Genomic DNA, 15,758 nt, shown 5'->3' with positions numbered 1-15,758 from the left:
TACAAAACAAGGCGTCGTCAACACTAAAAACAAAGATAAAACCGAAAATAATCTATCAAACCATTAAATAGAATCTGAAACCAAGAAAAAAAAGCAATATACAATTGATGCCACTGTGATTGAGCACCACAGAAGCTGAATAGAAACTGAATATTCAGTTTAATTTAAAAAAAAAAATTTCGAAAAAGAAGTTTTTCAAAGAAAAGCAAGGACCATATTAAGTAAAAGACGAGCCAAAATGATGTCATTTAATAATTCATTTAAGACGAATAAAAATTACTATGAATAAAAAACAAAACCCAAAATGAACAGAAATTAAAATGAATTAAAAGATACCATACTGCAATATAAATAAACGAGTCTTAAATCAAACAAAAATAAAAGTTAGCAAATAAAAAATGTAGAGAAACTACCACAAACAGGAATGGGGCTATTGCCCTCAAAAGTTCTAAAGATCAGAATGTGATTTGCGCTTTACTGAAAACGTCTTGTATTTAGAGAAGTGCTTTTTATTTGTCATAACATCAAGAACAAAATAACATTAAAAGGCTATCTATTATTGAAAGATTAGAGTTTAACTGCCCAGTCCTTCCTTGTTAAACCTTCTAAACAACTTAAGTGATATTTGCGTTTTAGTGAAAATGAAATGTAGTTTCTCTGATTGAGCTGTGCTCTGATTTTTCAGAACATCGACAAAACAGAAAATCATAAAGCTAAGCTATACTCTTGTGGGTGGTAATTTCTCTTCGTTTCAAGTGCGACCTCATTATTCATTTTAATTTCTATTCGTTTTAAAAGTCGTCTATTCATCTACTGCAGTAAATGCTATTTTTATATTTGATGTGATTATTCATTTTAATATTTGTTCGTTTTGGGTTTAACTTATTCCTTTATAGTAATTTATGTTATATTTATGTTTGAGTTTGAATTATTGCACGACTTTCTTTCTTCTTGTCTTATATCCTCAGAAGTCTCAGCTTGATACCCCAAGATATTGCAGATATGCTATTTCGATAACCTCGCATTTCATAGTGTTTTAGACATGAACAATTTTCTATCCCACTGGAGCCCGTAATACAAAAACGCTTAGTTGGATCGGCGATGCCACTTTTTGTCCTAGATCGTCTTTTGTCTCTGACTATTCTGCATAGTATCCCCTGACTACTTGTCAGTTTCCCTGGAATAAATTATCTGAATTTGCTATAAAGTGTGATTCGTTTGGTACCTTTAGAAGGATTGTAAAATAATTTCTGATTTCTTATTAATTTATTTAATTTTTTTAGTTATTTTATCTTTATTTCTTTATTATTATTTCTTTTGCGCCCCCGTGCGGTTGACATCTCTAGTTTTAGTTGGAGTTTTGGGTTGGTTTGGTAATTTTGTAAAGCAATTTACACTGGCTGGGTTTTCAGAATGTAGTTACGGGTGGTTGTTTGAGTTTTTTCCTTTCTTGTTTGGCTTCGTCTTTGGTTTCCTTCTCCCTGTATTCCCCGCCATAGAGCCTTGCTATGGTCGGGATGTTGATTTTGATTTTTTGACGTTAATTGTTTCTCTAATTTTGAATATTGTGTGTATATTTGTTGTTGGAATAAATCTATCTGTCTATCTACCACCCACAACCTGAAAGTTTTGACTGAATTCCCCAAGCAGTTGAAGATATAGTATAGATGTGCTGTTTTGATAATTTGGACACGAAGAGTGTCTTTCAGTTTGGTTCTACCCTCTTCTCCAAGTCAAAATTTGAGACCACCCAATAGATCCCGAAAGTTTCAATTAGTTTTCTAAGCCGTCCCTGTGACATTGAGGATACCCTTTTTTGATAATCTGGTAACACACGGTGTCTTTTGATTCGCATCGCTACTTCGCTGTGAATTGATTCTAGCCCTACTTGAGCTTAAATTGCCGAATTTTTGGCTCATTTAAGACGAAATATTTTTAACCCTACCCTGCCCCTCCCCCAAGTTCAAGGTCTACACCTCCCCCCTAAAAAATTCCTGAAAGTTCCAACTGTTTCTCCTAAGCTTTCCCTAGGCATTGGAGATACGCTACTATGATAACCTGGGAACACATAATGTCTTTTTATTTACCTTGCTACTTTTCCGTGAATATAAATCCCTGAAAAGCTTATAATGCAAAACGTTTAGGTTAATTAGAGATATAATCTATTTAGCTCCATGCCCTCTTTCTTTCTTTTCCAACACTACCTGAAAGTTTCAGCTCCATCCCCAAGCCATGTCTGAGATATTACAGATACGTTACTTTGATCACTTGGACACTCACTGTCCTTCGATTTAGCTCTACTTCCGCCCCCTCCCCCACCCAAGTCACAAATCCATTTCCGCTTGCAACACCCCCTGAAAGTTTCGGTTTGAAACTTCAAGCTCTTCTCGCGATATTGCAGACACGCTATTTTGATAACATGACAACACGTAGGGTCTTTTGATTTACGTCGTGACTCAACCATACAGAGATTACAAGCCCTATAGGGGCAGATAGTGCAGAAATGATCAGGGATTGGAGAAAAAATACTTTGAGAACCTCCCCCAACACACAATTTGAAGTTCCTTTGCCTCGCCGTCTCCCTTCTTTCCCTCAACATTATCTCCACCCGCCAAGCGGTTCCCACGGTATAAAGATATACTATTTTGGTGACTTGGATATACATAGTGTCTTTCGATTTATTTTCGGCCCGTACCCTAAATCAAAATTTAAAATCTACTTTCCTTCTTCCTCCAACACTCCCTGAAAGATTCAATTCGATCCCCCAAATCATTCCCGAGATATCACAGATATCGTATTTTGTTAGCGTCTTTTGATTTACTTATGTACGCGTTTTGTTCCTGTTGTATACCCTTGCGAAACTCTGTGAATCTTGGCCTAGTGAAAGATCTCCGAGAGTTCCTAGCTGATCGAGCTCCCAAATTAAAGAGACCGTTGTTTCTACTAAAACCTATTTGTAAACAGGGGGTAACTGACATAATTGAGGGCCATCGTCCCTAAGGGTGTGATATCGATTCAGAAGCACACTTACTTGATTTTTCCACTGTTTGAAACAAATTGGCTATCTCAAAATTTTAATCTGCCACCATGAGTGATTCAGAGGGCCGGGTAGCGGAAAAGAGCACGGTGGGAGGTTAGTTGCCCTCCATTCACGTTTGGCCTTTAAAATAGCACATTAGCATTCACCTTTCAATTGAATGCTTTCAAACGACCCCTCTTCAAAGTTTTACGACCACCTCTTCCATGCAAAGTGGCCGAGAAAAAAATATTTCATCGTAGGTACTTGGCTCTTTACTATGAGCAGCACCATAACTTTGCCTCTGATCCATCCCATTAGACTAGTCAACAATGCTCGCTTTTTGCTCTTTTTTAAGGTAATAGATATGTGATTTGCTAGTATGTAGGCCGTCTAAAATGCCGTCTTTTATTTAGCTCTTCTAAAACCGTGCCAGTTATTATAAGAAGCTTGATTTTCGGTTTTTCTCCTTCTAATAGTCATTTTTACCGAGGATTGTGTAAATATTAAAGATTCTAGATAAATGCTCTGGAAATCATGTCATCCAGGTCTATTAAACATTTATTTAACAGCGATTTGATTTCAGAATTCAGTTTTTTAATTTTTCAAATCGAATACTGACATTTTTCAACCTGTGTTACCATTAATTATTTTTGCCTAGTTTCCCCCTAAATTTTATATTAATTGCGTAAGTGGCAGCATTTTTACTTTTCATTTAGTTAATTGACTTGAAATTTTTGAATTCTTATTTAGGAATATGTTTTACGCTAGTATTTCTGTCTACACGAAGACAGCCAGAAAGATTTGTGTAACCTTTGCTTCCAAAGGGAATAACGATTTGTTTACTAAGAAAACGAAGAGGATAAGAATAATTAATGCGTAAAAAAGTGAAATCAGGACAATGGGATAAGGGATGCTCGCATATTGCAACCAATCTTTTCTGAAGTTAAAAATCACAGTTTAAGGATATACCAGTAGCGACTTCTTTTTCCAAACATGACACATATTTGATACCGCGCGTAAAGACTCAGAGCCGTGTCGTCACAGACTAGTTCAGTTGCCATAAGGTCATCGTGATGTTTACATCGGAAACAATTGTCATTGCGCGTGCGCGAAGGCGGGGTATAAATCCTGTGGGGTGATAAATCTGTGTCACATTTTTTAATGGAGAGTATAGCCTTTGTCGCTACTGTATATATTCTCTTTACTGTGTTACAAATTCAATAGATTTTATTATTCGTTCTACAAGACTGAAGGATTTATCGATAAGCTGACCGGCTAATTCATCCAAGTGACATCTAAAATGGATCAAGCTGCATCTACAATGGAAGGAGTGAGTCCAATCCCATTCGTGAATTGGTCGCAGATTAATTTGTACCGTATCTTGGCGACAGATGGCCAACCCTGTCATAAAAGGCTTACGACCTCTACTGGAGCCTAAGGTTATGGAGATCAATGGAAGATTGGGATTGACCTTAGTTCAGTTCGGTGCTGCCTTGCGAATTAATTCTTTTTGCCCCATCTGTTCATCATCATTTACCGGTTGCATCAGTTTTAATTTTCGTTTATCCAACCAAAAATAAGTTTATTTTTGAAACTTCAAAAATCAATATTTTTTGAATGAAGCATAACTTTCCAGGTTATTATGTCGTTTATCGTAAGAAATGAAATTATCTTCTGATTTACAATTGCTGATAATAGTGTAGAAATAAGAGACTAATCTAAATGGATCCACCAGTTGTAGTGATCACGTTTCGGGTGAGTCTTAAGAGGTTGAATTGTATTTTATCCCCACCATATCCTCACCACAGATATTATGAATTTGCATAAACGACCAATGCAGGCCTTGTTTCATTAGGGACTATTGGGAACGATTTCGTCCTATCTAATGCGAAACGGTTGCCGGAAATCCATATAAGTGATCATTAGGGAATGTTATTATCGATTTCTAAAATCCTTGGGTGCCAGAAGAGACGAGATCTTGTCCCACAAAAAGTCGTATATTTCGTCATCTTTACTAATGTAATATGCCCATGGTCACGACAGTAAGAAATACCTTTTTGCACTATTAAATGTTGAGCTAGTGAGATCCCCCAAAATTGGCCACTTCTGTCATCTTGCATCGGGTTCTTACACTTAGGATAGTTTTGTTTGCTGCTGAAAATACTTTTTTTTTCAAATGATTGTTTTTCTTTCAGGCATTTATGTGACTTGAAGCAAACCGGTAAACTCAATGTAGAGCAGTTCGCTTTGGCCCTATGGCTCGTGAACAAGAAAAAACAAGGCTTTGACCTTCCTTCTACGTTAACTCCCGAAATGGTACCTCCTTCAATGAGAGCTAATGAGGTGAGCTGAAGTCATGTATCTATATTATCGTAGATTTTGCTCTTAAAAAACAAAAATTCAAATTTTATTTTCCTCGACTAAATTATTCGATTCTAATAGTAGTTCCTGAATTCGAGAATACAATAGGAATCGTCTCACAGTTCATATTATTTGCGTATTAATTCTGTAGTACTCTGGTTCTCTTTGTTTGTTGTTATTTTTTTCGGAGACGTTAGTATTTTGGCTATAAAAACGTGTTTTAGGTATATTTCCTAATCTAGATTCTTATACTAAATTCCACAGTAGACAGAATATACCAGTAAGCTTATCGCAGATCATTTCTGGTCTTCGTTCTCGGTGCGAACAAAAAGCTCCTCCCACTTATTTCTGCATTAGCTGGAATGCGGGTTAGTCTGTTTCCGATTGTTTCAATGCACTTCGATGGAAACAATCGGAAACAGACTAACCTGCATTCCCGCTAATCTGACTTCGCCTATGTTTATATCTGCAAAAACGTTCTCTGGAGCACTCGCACCCCGGTCCGGGTTTTTATAATGGGTGAGATAGAGAATGATCATACTGGATAATTATATGAACAGTGCTAAATTCAAAAATATGATTATTTCCATAGGCCTAGATCCCATAATTCTTGTGCAATGTTTTTCCTTGAAACACCAAAATTTCAGACTTTCGGCTCTAGGCAAAATCGTATTAGTTTTTTGGATTTAAATAACCCCAAAAAAAACAAACAAAAAAAAAACAACAAACTTTGAAAATTGACATGAAAAATTATAAGCGGTGAAAACTGTATACTTGTTTTTTTCAATTCAGCCTAAAAAATTGCTCTAGGGACACAATAAAACTATTTTGAGTCAAAAATGGTGTTTTTCAGTATTTGATTCTGAAGACATTATAGATATATAATCGTATTTCTGAAGTCTCAGACTGTTCAAACCAAGAATATTAAATGCTCTGTAATTTCTTTGTCTAGACCACAGTTTATATAATTATCCAGTAAGTTTACCGCAGATGATTTCTGGCTCTTCATTCTCGGTGCGAACAAAAGCTCCTCCCACTTATTTCTGCACTTATTGTCCATTTATTGGTTGAGCCGGCCAAGTGGTTTTGTCAGTACTTGTTCCGTAGGTGATTATTCTTTGTCTACTCGTGAAAAGATCTAATCCGCCTATGTTTATATCTGCAAAAACGTTCTCTGGAGCACTCGCACCTCGGTCCGGGTTTTTATAATGGGTGAGATAGGGAAAGATCATACTGGATAATTATATAAACTGTGGTCTAGACTTTATAAAGACCCTTCTTTCACTTAACGCTTCTGCGCATAATTGCTAGTTTAATATTATCAATAAGTCCTTCAGGGGTCAAATTCATGCAATTCACGTTTCGCTTCTTCGTCTACTTTTTGTATCAAAGATCTAATTGACTCTTAAACATTGCAGGTTAATGTAGAACAGTAAATACTTCTAAAATATGTACTGTCGAATGCAAAATAGTTTGATAAGAGCCACTATGACCTAACTTCATAATAATTGAATTACAATTTAAAAGTTTATTGATAACATAACGTTCAAATCCAAAATTATAACACCTAGTAGCCTTCTGTAAGGCTGTGAAGCTTGTAACTCATTGAAACAAAACGGAACCACTACAAAAATACAAATATGTTTTATATAAAAAAAAGGTGGTGAAGAGGGAATAGACTTAGCCCAAATATCAGTAGTTTTAAACCACTTACAAATCAACTAAGAAATTAAACTTGTCTGATAGAGGATCAATGAAAAGTTTCCAAAATATAGTCAACCATTATATAACAGTAAAGAAGATGCAAATAAAGCAAACACCTGCCACCAAATATCAAAATTGAAATTTGTAGATACTAATGAAGCATTTTACAGTTTCAACTCACCCTCACCAGACGAAAAAGTTGGTATTGGAAGGCGTGGGAGTGATGAAGGAGCTAAGGACCCAGCTTGTGTCTTTTACAATACGGATTCAGAATTTTGTCTACCAGTCATACAGATTAAAATTTCTTGCATTATTTATTATTGTATTATTCAGCATGCTTACCTCTGTTTTATGAAGGTGACAGTGGCATTAGAGGAGTATATGGGCCACTTTGGTTCTCTAATTATGCCTATTGAATCGGTATGATCCCGGTTCAAACAAAGTGCAACATCCTATCCTTCTGCTAGAAGTGTTGTGAAAAGCGAGAGGTTATCGGATGAGCCATAGGCCACTTTATGCCGAAAAATTGACAGGGAGAAGGAGGAGGGGTATTGGAAGGATCGTGGCCTTCTGTTTTGCCTTGAATTGAATTTAAATTCTCTTATGATTCTGGCCCAGATAAGATGCAACGTGTCTAGTTTTATGCTCAAAAGCTCTTGGAGAGGCGCTGGGGCGCTTTTGGGGGGATATAGTCCCAATTCGCTTCTCCATTCTCGTGTATTGAAAATCCTTGTATTATTCTGGTTAAAACAAGGAACAATATGCATGCCTTTTAGCTGTAAATTGGTAGTGGCAGGGGTGGGGTGATGATGGAAGGACCACAGGCCCACATTGTGCCTCTAATAATATTGATCATTCTTTTGTGAATCGTAGATTGATTTTAAACACGGTGCAGTATGACTACTTTTCTGCAGAAAAAAAGGTTGGGAGACGACCAGAGGGGAAGTCGAATTTTGTGCTTCCTAATAATACCAACTATGATTTTGGGTCAAGCAAGATGCAACACACCTTCCTTTCTGATAAAAGGCTGGTGATTAGGCGTGGACGGAGAGGGGTGTTTGAGAGGGTGCTGAGGGGGAGAGGCCTGCTTTGGCTCGGTCTCAGAGATTGAAAATCCGTGTATGACCCCCTTCAAACTAGTTGCAGCATCCCATCCCTTCTTCCAGAAAGTTATTACTCGTAGGGCTCGTGGCCAAGTTTGGCTCTTCAATTATTAAAATTGACATTTTTGCGTGATATTGGTTCAAAAATGTGAAACAATCTTTCTGCTAAAAAGTTGGGTTTGAAGAGGTGTATATGGTAGTACAGAGGGGCCACGGGACCACAATTTTTCCTCCATTTTGTTTTGCATCAGGACTTGTTCCTTTTCAGCAGAGTCATAGCCCTTTTTTCAGTTTAAACCACAATAAAAAAGTTGTCAAGACTTTGATGGGACAGACGGCCCCCACCCCTATATGCTTTCTATGTAACTGTTCTCCCTCTGCATTCTTCACTGTGTATGTATGTGAAAGAAAATGAACTAATACGTTTTTTCAGAGTTTAGCCCGACCCACCACCACCCCTTATTCAAATCCAGAAATGGAAAAATTAACGAAAGAACTTGCACAAATGGAATCAGAATCCAGGACACTGGAGTCTGAAATTTCAGCCAATGAAGCCGATATACGACTCCGAAACGCCGAAGTTAGAAGCATGACAATGGAGCTGGAAACACTGGCAGCCACGCTGAAGCAGCTTGAAAATCAAAAAAGAGAAGCGCAGAAAAGACTGGATGATCTTGACGCTCAGGTAGAATTTACTTGTCCAGATGTTGCCGGCAGGATTTATTAACATTTGCGCATTTGATAATCCCCTCATTTCTTTTGTTTATAACAGAAGGGGATAAAAATTAAAACGAACTTCAGTTTGCAAAATAATTCAGCTTCATCCAATCGTTTGATTCCTTGTTTATTTTTTGTTGTTTTTTTGTCAATCCTTTTGTTGGTAGATATCAGACATAGAACTTATTCATTACACGGTATAAAGATAGTAACCCTACATTGCTAGAATTTGTAACGTACAGTAAGTTTTTAAGCTTAACAAACGAAAGATTGTCGGCCAGTATACCCCATTTGCTTTAAACAATTTTTGCAACAACAGGAAAATCAATTCAAGCCCAAAACTAAATAATCATTTGGAGATTTATTACTATCCTAACAGTATACCAAATAGTTAAACTTGGAATGGTATTTCACTTATTTCCCACTCAGAAACGGCACGCATTCATTTACTTGTAAATAAGCTATGTTTACAGTGGAGTGTACGTGATTAAAATCGTTATTCAGCTGGTTGTCCATTGGGTTTCAGTTAGCAAGCTGCCGGATAAGTATTTGTTGTTATCTTTTCAGATTGTATCTGGGGAAGTTAGTGTTTAACCGATAGGTCGGAAAGGCATGCTCGAACGCATTGTTGGTATCTGACGTCTAATGCAGGTTTTTTTTTATGCATAAACACATACTCACCGGACATTCAAAATCCAATCATTACATCCAAAACACAAGTTTTCCTTTTTTGTTACGGTTTTACGAGTCGAACAAACATTTCGGGGGGGGGGGGGTCAAACTCCTACCCTCTCCTCCCTGGATACGGCCTTGCTTGACACTTTCAGTTATAATAAATTTGCCAAAAAAGATCTAGGATGTTCAGTGATTGTTAGTAGTCACATCCACTTGATACCTGTGTCCTGGGAGACTAAGATCCAAACCTCACTTTTTTTTTTCTTTATGTATTTATTTATTTCCCTCAAGATTGAGGAGTATATAAAATACATAAATGAACGTACATCACCAAACAAAACAAAACAGCTAATTTTAAACAAACGAAATCAGACATCAAACAACAAAACAAACAGTAACAAACGAAACAAAACAACTGGTTATAAATTAGCTGTATAATATAACTAAATAAATACGTGCGAAAAAAAACAGACATCAAACATCAAAACAAACTAAACCAAACTACTTAAAAAAAAAACAAAAAAAAAACCAGATCAAACATCGAAACAAAAATCAACAAACTAAATAAAACAACACAAAAAAAAACACACACACACAACAACATAAAATTAGACATTAGTTAAATTCTGGGGGAAAAGGGAATAGGTTATGCATACATAGAAAGTTTTCAGACTTATGGTAAAAACTATCCCTCTTAATCCTTGATACTTCCAACGGCTTTTTAATTTTTAATTTTAAAACTCATTTGGCATTCCTGACACAAATTGGAAAACCAAGTAAAAATTTACAGTATTTAAAATAGCAAACGCGTATTGGAGAAAAAACGCAGATTTTAAAATCTCGAAAAAGAAGGGCAGGATAGAGAAAATGCGGGAGGACAACTGCGTTAAAAAGAGAACCTAAAATTTCACGACGGTAGATACCTCGAAGCCGTATTATTGAGCCACATGCCTTTCTAATTTTTTTTTGAATATTTAAAATTAACATTGACTTCCAACTTCGAGCTGAAGCACAATAAGGTAACCCCAGATAAAGAACATTATCTGGGAGGGGAGGTTTTATTTCTCCCCTCCTTGGGAGTGCCCTTCAATACCATTTTCCCTGTAAAGTCCATTGCAAACGAGTATTTTTTTTCTCTGCGTTTTCTCTCGTCTTGTGCAGCCATCTTGAATGTCGATTAAACATAAGCACGGTTTGACTGAGTTTTAAAAACAAACCTAATCTGATAACGCAAAAGGGGAGGGAGCCCAGGAAAAGAATCTGCTCGTCTGCAAGAAGCCGGAAGCTCAGACCCGGGCCAACAACGGTAAGAAAAATGAAAAGAAAATATGCTTAACAAAGATACTGTGAAAATCTAAATTTGAACTATGTCATATAAAGCCAACCTACATTGTCAGGTATTATGCTAATAAGAAAGTTCATCAAAGAGTCAAATCTGTTGAGAGTAAAATTTAGCTGATCAGTCCTTAGCTTTGTTTAACTTGATACGATCTTCGTGAAATCCTATGTCAGACCCAGTTTTTGCTAATCAAATGGGCAATTTCTATATTACTTAAATTAAGAGTCTGGAAGTTGTCCCTTTCACCGTCAGGAAAACATATAGATCAAGATTCTGATGCCATCCTCCTGAAATCCCTGCGTCTCTTATCAGAGGAGCAAGAAGCTTTATGGTAACAAAACATTAATGAAAACAAGGCGCTTATTTTTTCGATGCACTTTGGCATTGCTTTTTTTTCTGAACAAATGAGGTCTTCGCAGTTTGATCAGAAAAAGTAACTGATTGCGAACCATGTTTGAATTTGCTTTTTTTCATTTTTAATTTGCATGTTTTTAGAATCGCATGCTTTGATTTAGTTTTTTGCTTTTTTTCACTATAGATCAAATCAATGAAAGACGATTTTACCAAGTTGACTGAAGTCGTTGCTGCTGAAGAGACAACCGTAAGTACCAATGTGTTTGTTTAGTCGCAGTGTTCTGTCGAAATTCCATAAAAAAAAAAATGTAATGGGAGTTTAACACGCCACTAATTTGGATGTGAACATCAGATACCCTGGTAAGACGGCTTCTTGGCATGTAAAAACGACCATAGTAAAACAGTGTGGTGTACAGACCGTAAAGTAGTAGTAGTAGTAGGAAGTCGAATAGAAAAGACTATTCAGCAGCACATGCTAAGCTATGGTTGCGAGGGCATGCTACTGAAAAGGGAAGACAAAAAGTTTAAAAATAATGGTAAGTAAAACGATACGATGTATGAACAGACTTTTCAATAATTAAAAATTAATTTAGTCGGTAGGGTCCTATTGAAAGGCCGAAAAAAAGTTTAGAAATGACAAAATTTTAAATAGGAATGTGACTCGTTTTTAGAGGTAACTTTGGACACCCCAGTAAGACGTTTCTTAGCCTGTAAAAATGGTGTAATATTGATGTTGTAAAGTAGTAATTTTCTAAATTCAATTTAAGAGAAAAAATCGATCAGCAACTTTGGTTTTGGCTAATTTAACCTTCTTCAAGAATGAAACAGCCCGCATAAATTTTAAAAAGGTAAGGTAGATTTTTTTTTTCTCTTCCACTTGAAATAAAAAAAAATACCAGTTAGGTTCTTACAGGCTATGCAACTGTCGTTTACATGATGTGAAACCATTTTGTTAGCATAGGGGCTTATACTTACAGTAAAATCACAGTTCAATGGTTAGTTTCACGTGAAATACCAAAAAGGGTATCTTTCAATGATAACACCAAGAAAGCATTTTTTGAAATCAAGGGATAGAGGACAATAACCCCCCTCAGTTTGTGTCACTGCTAACTCAAATAATTTTCAAGATAGCGAAACGCCCATTATCTAAGAGTTTGTAGCAAAAAGTGCAGTTTAGGAGGGCTTGGAGGACAGGACTGCTATCCTTGGACAGCTAATGAGTAAGGAGAATTTATCTTTCATGAATGGATGAACAGCCTAAGTTAGTGCTGGGAAGAGGTTTCAAAGTACTCAGCGCTACTCTCCACCACCTTTTCAGGAGACTAAATTTGTATGAATGTGAGTAAGTAGTGAAAAACGTGAATAGTGAAGGGTGAATGTGTTAGCTTAATAATACCTTTCTGGGCCCTAATTTGCGCTCTGTATTCACTCCTGAAAGTTTCACTCACCTAAATTTGCAACTTTCCGAGATAGCAAAATACAATAAACTGGGGTTTGGCTCCACATTTCCTCAAGCTCGTGAAAACTTGGAAAATATTTTCCTATGGTATGAATTGGGCCTCAGATCTCTTCCTGAAAGATTTTTTGTACCTTTCTCAGCAAATTTTGAAGATAGGAATTGTCCCTTATCTAGGTCATTCCATTGGTCTAGTGCACAAATTTCTTAGTGTGAGAGAAGTCGCTGTTCTGAATAGGGAAAATGATGGATACTGGAGCTTGAAAATAGTCTACCTGCCCGAGCTTTGATTTGGGCTCTAGACATATTTCTTAATTTCAACGGCGTGGCAGAATAATCTTTGGAGGTTGTCAAAAACTGCCGATCATTATTTTTTTCGCTGGTATTTGAATAATTATGATGCTGGTTGTTCTTAGTATTTGAAAGTTGAGAAAACTAGTTGCCTGAACTACGTGTTGATGGTATGCTATTTTTTTTACCAGTACTATGCTATCAGTATATGCACCTGCCACCAGAACACCAATTTTTTCGTAGCGAAACACTAGTTTTCAGCAGTTGTTTTTTTTTCTTTGGGGGGGGGGGATAACTTATTACTTCGATTTTGAGGTAAATAAAAATAAATGGGGATATTGTCTCTATACTTGATGTAAATTTTCGAAACCTACAATGGTATACATATATTTAGCAAAATTTTAGTAAACTTTAAGTAGAAATATCTTATTTTAAATTCAAAGTCATGTTTCTACGTGACAGTAGCTGATATATTAACTCAATTAGTCTTATAACGTATTAGAAATTTCAAACATACGACTATATTTGATCTTGAGAAGGGAGTATACCCATGCTCTCTTTGGTATTAATCTTTCCTAGGCAGTTTATCCTAACATGTGGGCAATTTTCTATCTATCTAATTTTTTAAATTTTTTGGGGTAAAAATTCTAAATGTATATCACACATTTTTTTTTTCACTATTTTGGAATATTCGCCCTTTCTCAAAAATAGTAATGCATGACTGTCTGACGCATGGTATTTACTAAATTCTTAGGAACAGTTCTAACTTAGTTTCTTTGACATTAGAAAACACGTCCTTAGTGGAGCATTATCAGTTGCTTTAAGGATTTTCTTTTTAGGTCGTCCAACTACGAGCACAGGCTGATGATCAAGAGGCAAAGATAAAATTGCAAGAAGATGAGTTGAATGCAAAGAAGAATGAGCTGATAAATTTAAAAAATGAAGAGCAGTCGCTAGAAGGACAAGTCAAATCCTATACTAAAGAAACAGAGTCAATCGAACAAAGTGTGCTAGATACACAACTTTTTATATCCCAGGTAACTAATTATCCAAAAGACGCTTCTGACATTTTTTCTGAAACGAAGATATTGTGCTTCTAAGAATCCTCCAGTAGTTGAGAATCCTGATTATCTGCTGATGCGTCTTTACTTCATAGGAGGTTCGGGAAGTGGATCATGGCTTTTGACTAAAAAATGAAGAAGTAGAATTATAAATGACTGAAAGTAAATTCTATAAATATAAATTGCAAAGACTGTAAAATAAATATCGATAACGGTTCTAAATATTTAGTAAGTACCATGTATGTAGACTATAGAATAATAAAAACTATAAAATAATAATTAGTAAATAATGAAAACTATAAATATTTATATATACTTAATTACAAGAAGGTCCTCAGGGACGGTCAACTAAAGAAAATAGCATGAAGATTGAAAAACAAACAGAGGATAAGACCATCCTCATGCACGACACAATTTTAATTTTATTACCCCTTTTATCGTAAATGAGAGTTAAATAACTAAGAAGTATAATAAATGAATAAAGTAAATAACTATAAAGACACTAAAAAGGTGAATCCCCGTTATAAATAAATGATACAATTATAAGAGAATATAAAATACAAGCTTATAAATAATGAAAACGTAAAAAAATACCGTATTTCATCATACCAAATAAATTAGAGCCGTAATATTCAGCTATTATTTCATTTTTATGCGCTATGTACCTAAGTTAAACCCCATTATTCTGCTACTTCTTAGTTCTTATTTAGTTATCGGTAAAAAAAAAAAGGGCTATTCTCAAGGAAAGTTAGGGAGTCTTATTTGCACTATCCTTAACGATTATTTTGTGTATAATAAAGTAATATAGAATACAGAGTATTTTTGTTCTCGTGAATAGCTCAAAGCTAACATGAGCATCTCAAGAAATAAAAGACAAAAAAAAGTAAGTTCTATTAATGCCAACATTTTTGAACTAAAAGCAATAAAATCACAAGGTTGAATGAGAAATAAAATATTACACAAAGAATTTTTTTATTTTTCTGCTGAAGTAGGTTTTCTTTTTGTATTGTCATATTTTTTTGGTTAGAGGGTGCGACCTGTGGGGCTTCGGTTAGCTGTCGTTGAGCACGATAATATTTTCTGCATTTACTTCGTTTTAAATTATATCATAGATCTTCTTATGGTGGTCATAGTTCTTGCTTTGTGTATCCTATTATGCTTAAAAGTCTCACAGAATGTGAATTTAACTGCCTTTTTCTTGGCTTCGATTGTAAAGAGGGATGCCCCCCCCCACCTCACTGCACTCTATTTTTCCAAGAAGAGAGAAGGTTGTAGGATGTAGAAAATAATGTTGTCTCAAACGAGAAAAAAGTTAGGCCCATAATCTACATGCCTTAATAAAAAATTATGCCAAGAACTAGGAATTATTACAAATTAAGATTCTGATTATCTAATACCTGGTTTATTGCTATCTGCCTTTTCGTTAAGAGTGCCGCAATAGTGAAATATATATGCTAGTGGAGCATAAACCCATGTATTGTATAGAATTTCGAAAAGGGGAGCTTTTTCGAAAAGTGGTATCGAAATATAATACAATTTATACGTAATATGTGAAATTTCGAAAAGATGAACTTTTTCGAAAAAGAATATTAAAATTTGGTAAAATTTAATTTTATGCTTGGTATCATAAAAATTCTAAAGAAAGACGAGAATTGAAAGATGAATTCTAAAAAATATG

General features: G+C 35.5%; 1 protein-coding gene across 1 annotated transcript in view; it reads left to right on the top strand.

The window, feature by feature from the left end:
- LOC148944509 (uncharacterized) overlaps nucleotides 1–15,758 on the top strand; it is a 63,392-nt gene that overhangs the window by 22,680 nt on the left and 24,954 nt on the right. Inside the window, exons 8-11 of the mRNA XM_089100759.1 lie at nucleotides 5,215–5,362; nucleotides 8,621–8,872; nucleotides 11,457–11,519; nucleotides 13,859–14,056. Coding sequence (XP_088956885.1) covers nucleotides 5,215–5,362; nucleotides 8,621–8,872; nucleotides 11,457–11,519; nucleotides 13,859–14,056 — 661 coding nt within the window. The remainder of the gene's footprint in view (nucleotides 1–5,214; nucleotides 5,363–8,620; nucleotides 8,873–11,456; nucleotides 11,520–13,858; nucleotides 14,057–15,758) is intronic.

The sequence above is a fragment of the Artemia sp. Qi Xiang Cuo genome, chromosome 14 (genome assembly GCF_049724085.1).
Source record: "Artemia sp. Qi Xiang Cuo chromosome 14, ASM4972408v1, whole genome shotgun sequence".
NCBI classification, from domain to species: Eukaryota; Metazoa; Arthropoda; class Branchiopoda; order Anostraca; family Artemiidae; genus Artemia; species Artemia sp. Qi Xiang Cuo.
Note: the sequence above shows the minus strand (reverse complement) of the source record. Positions and strands in the feature narration are given on the sequence as shown.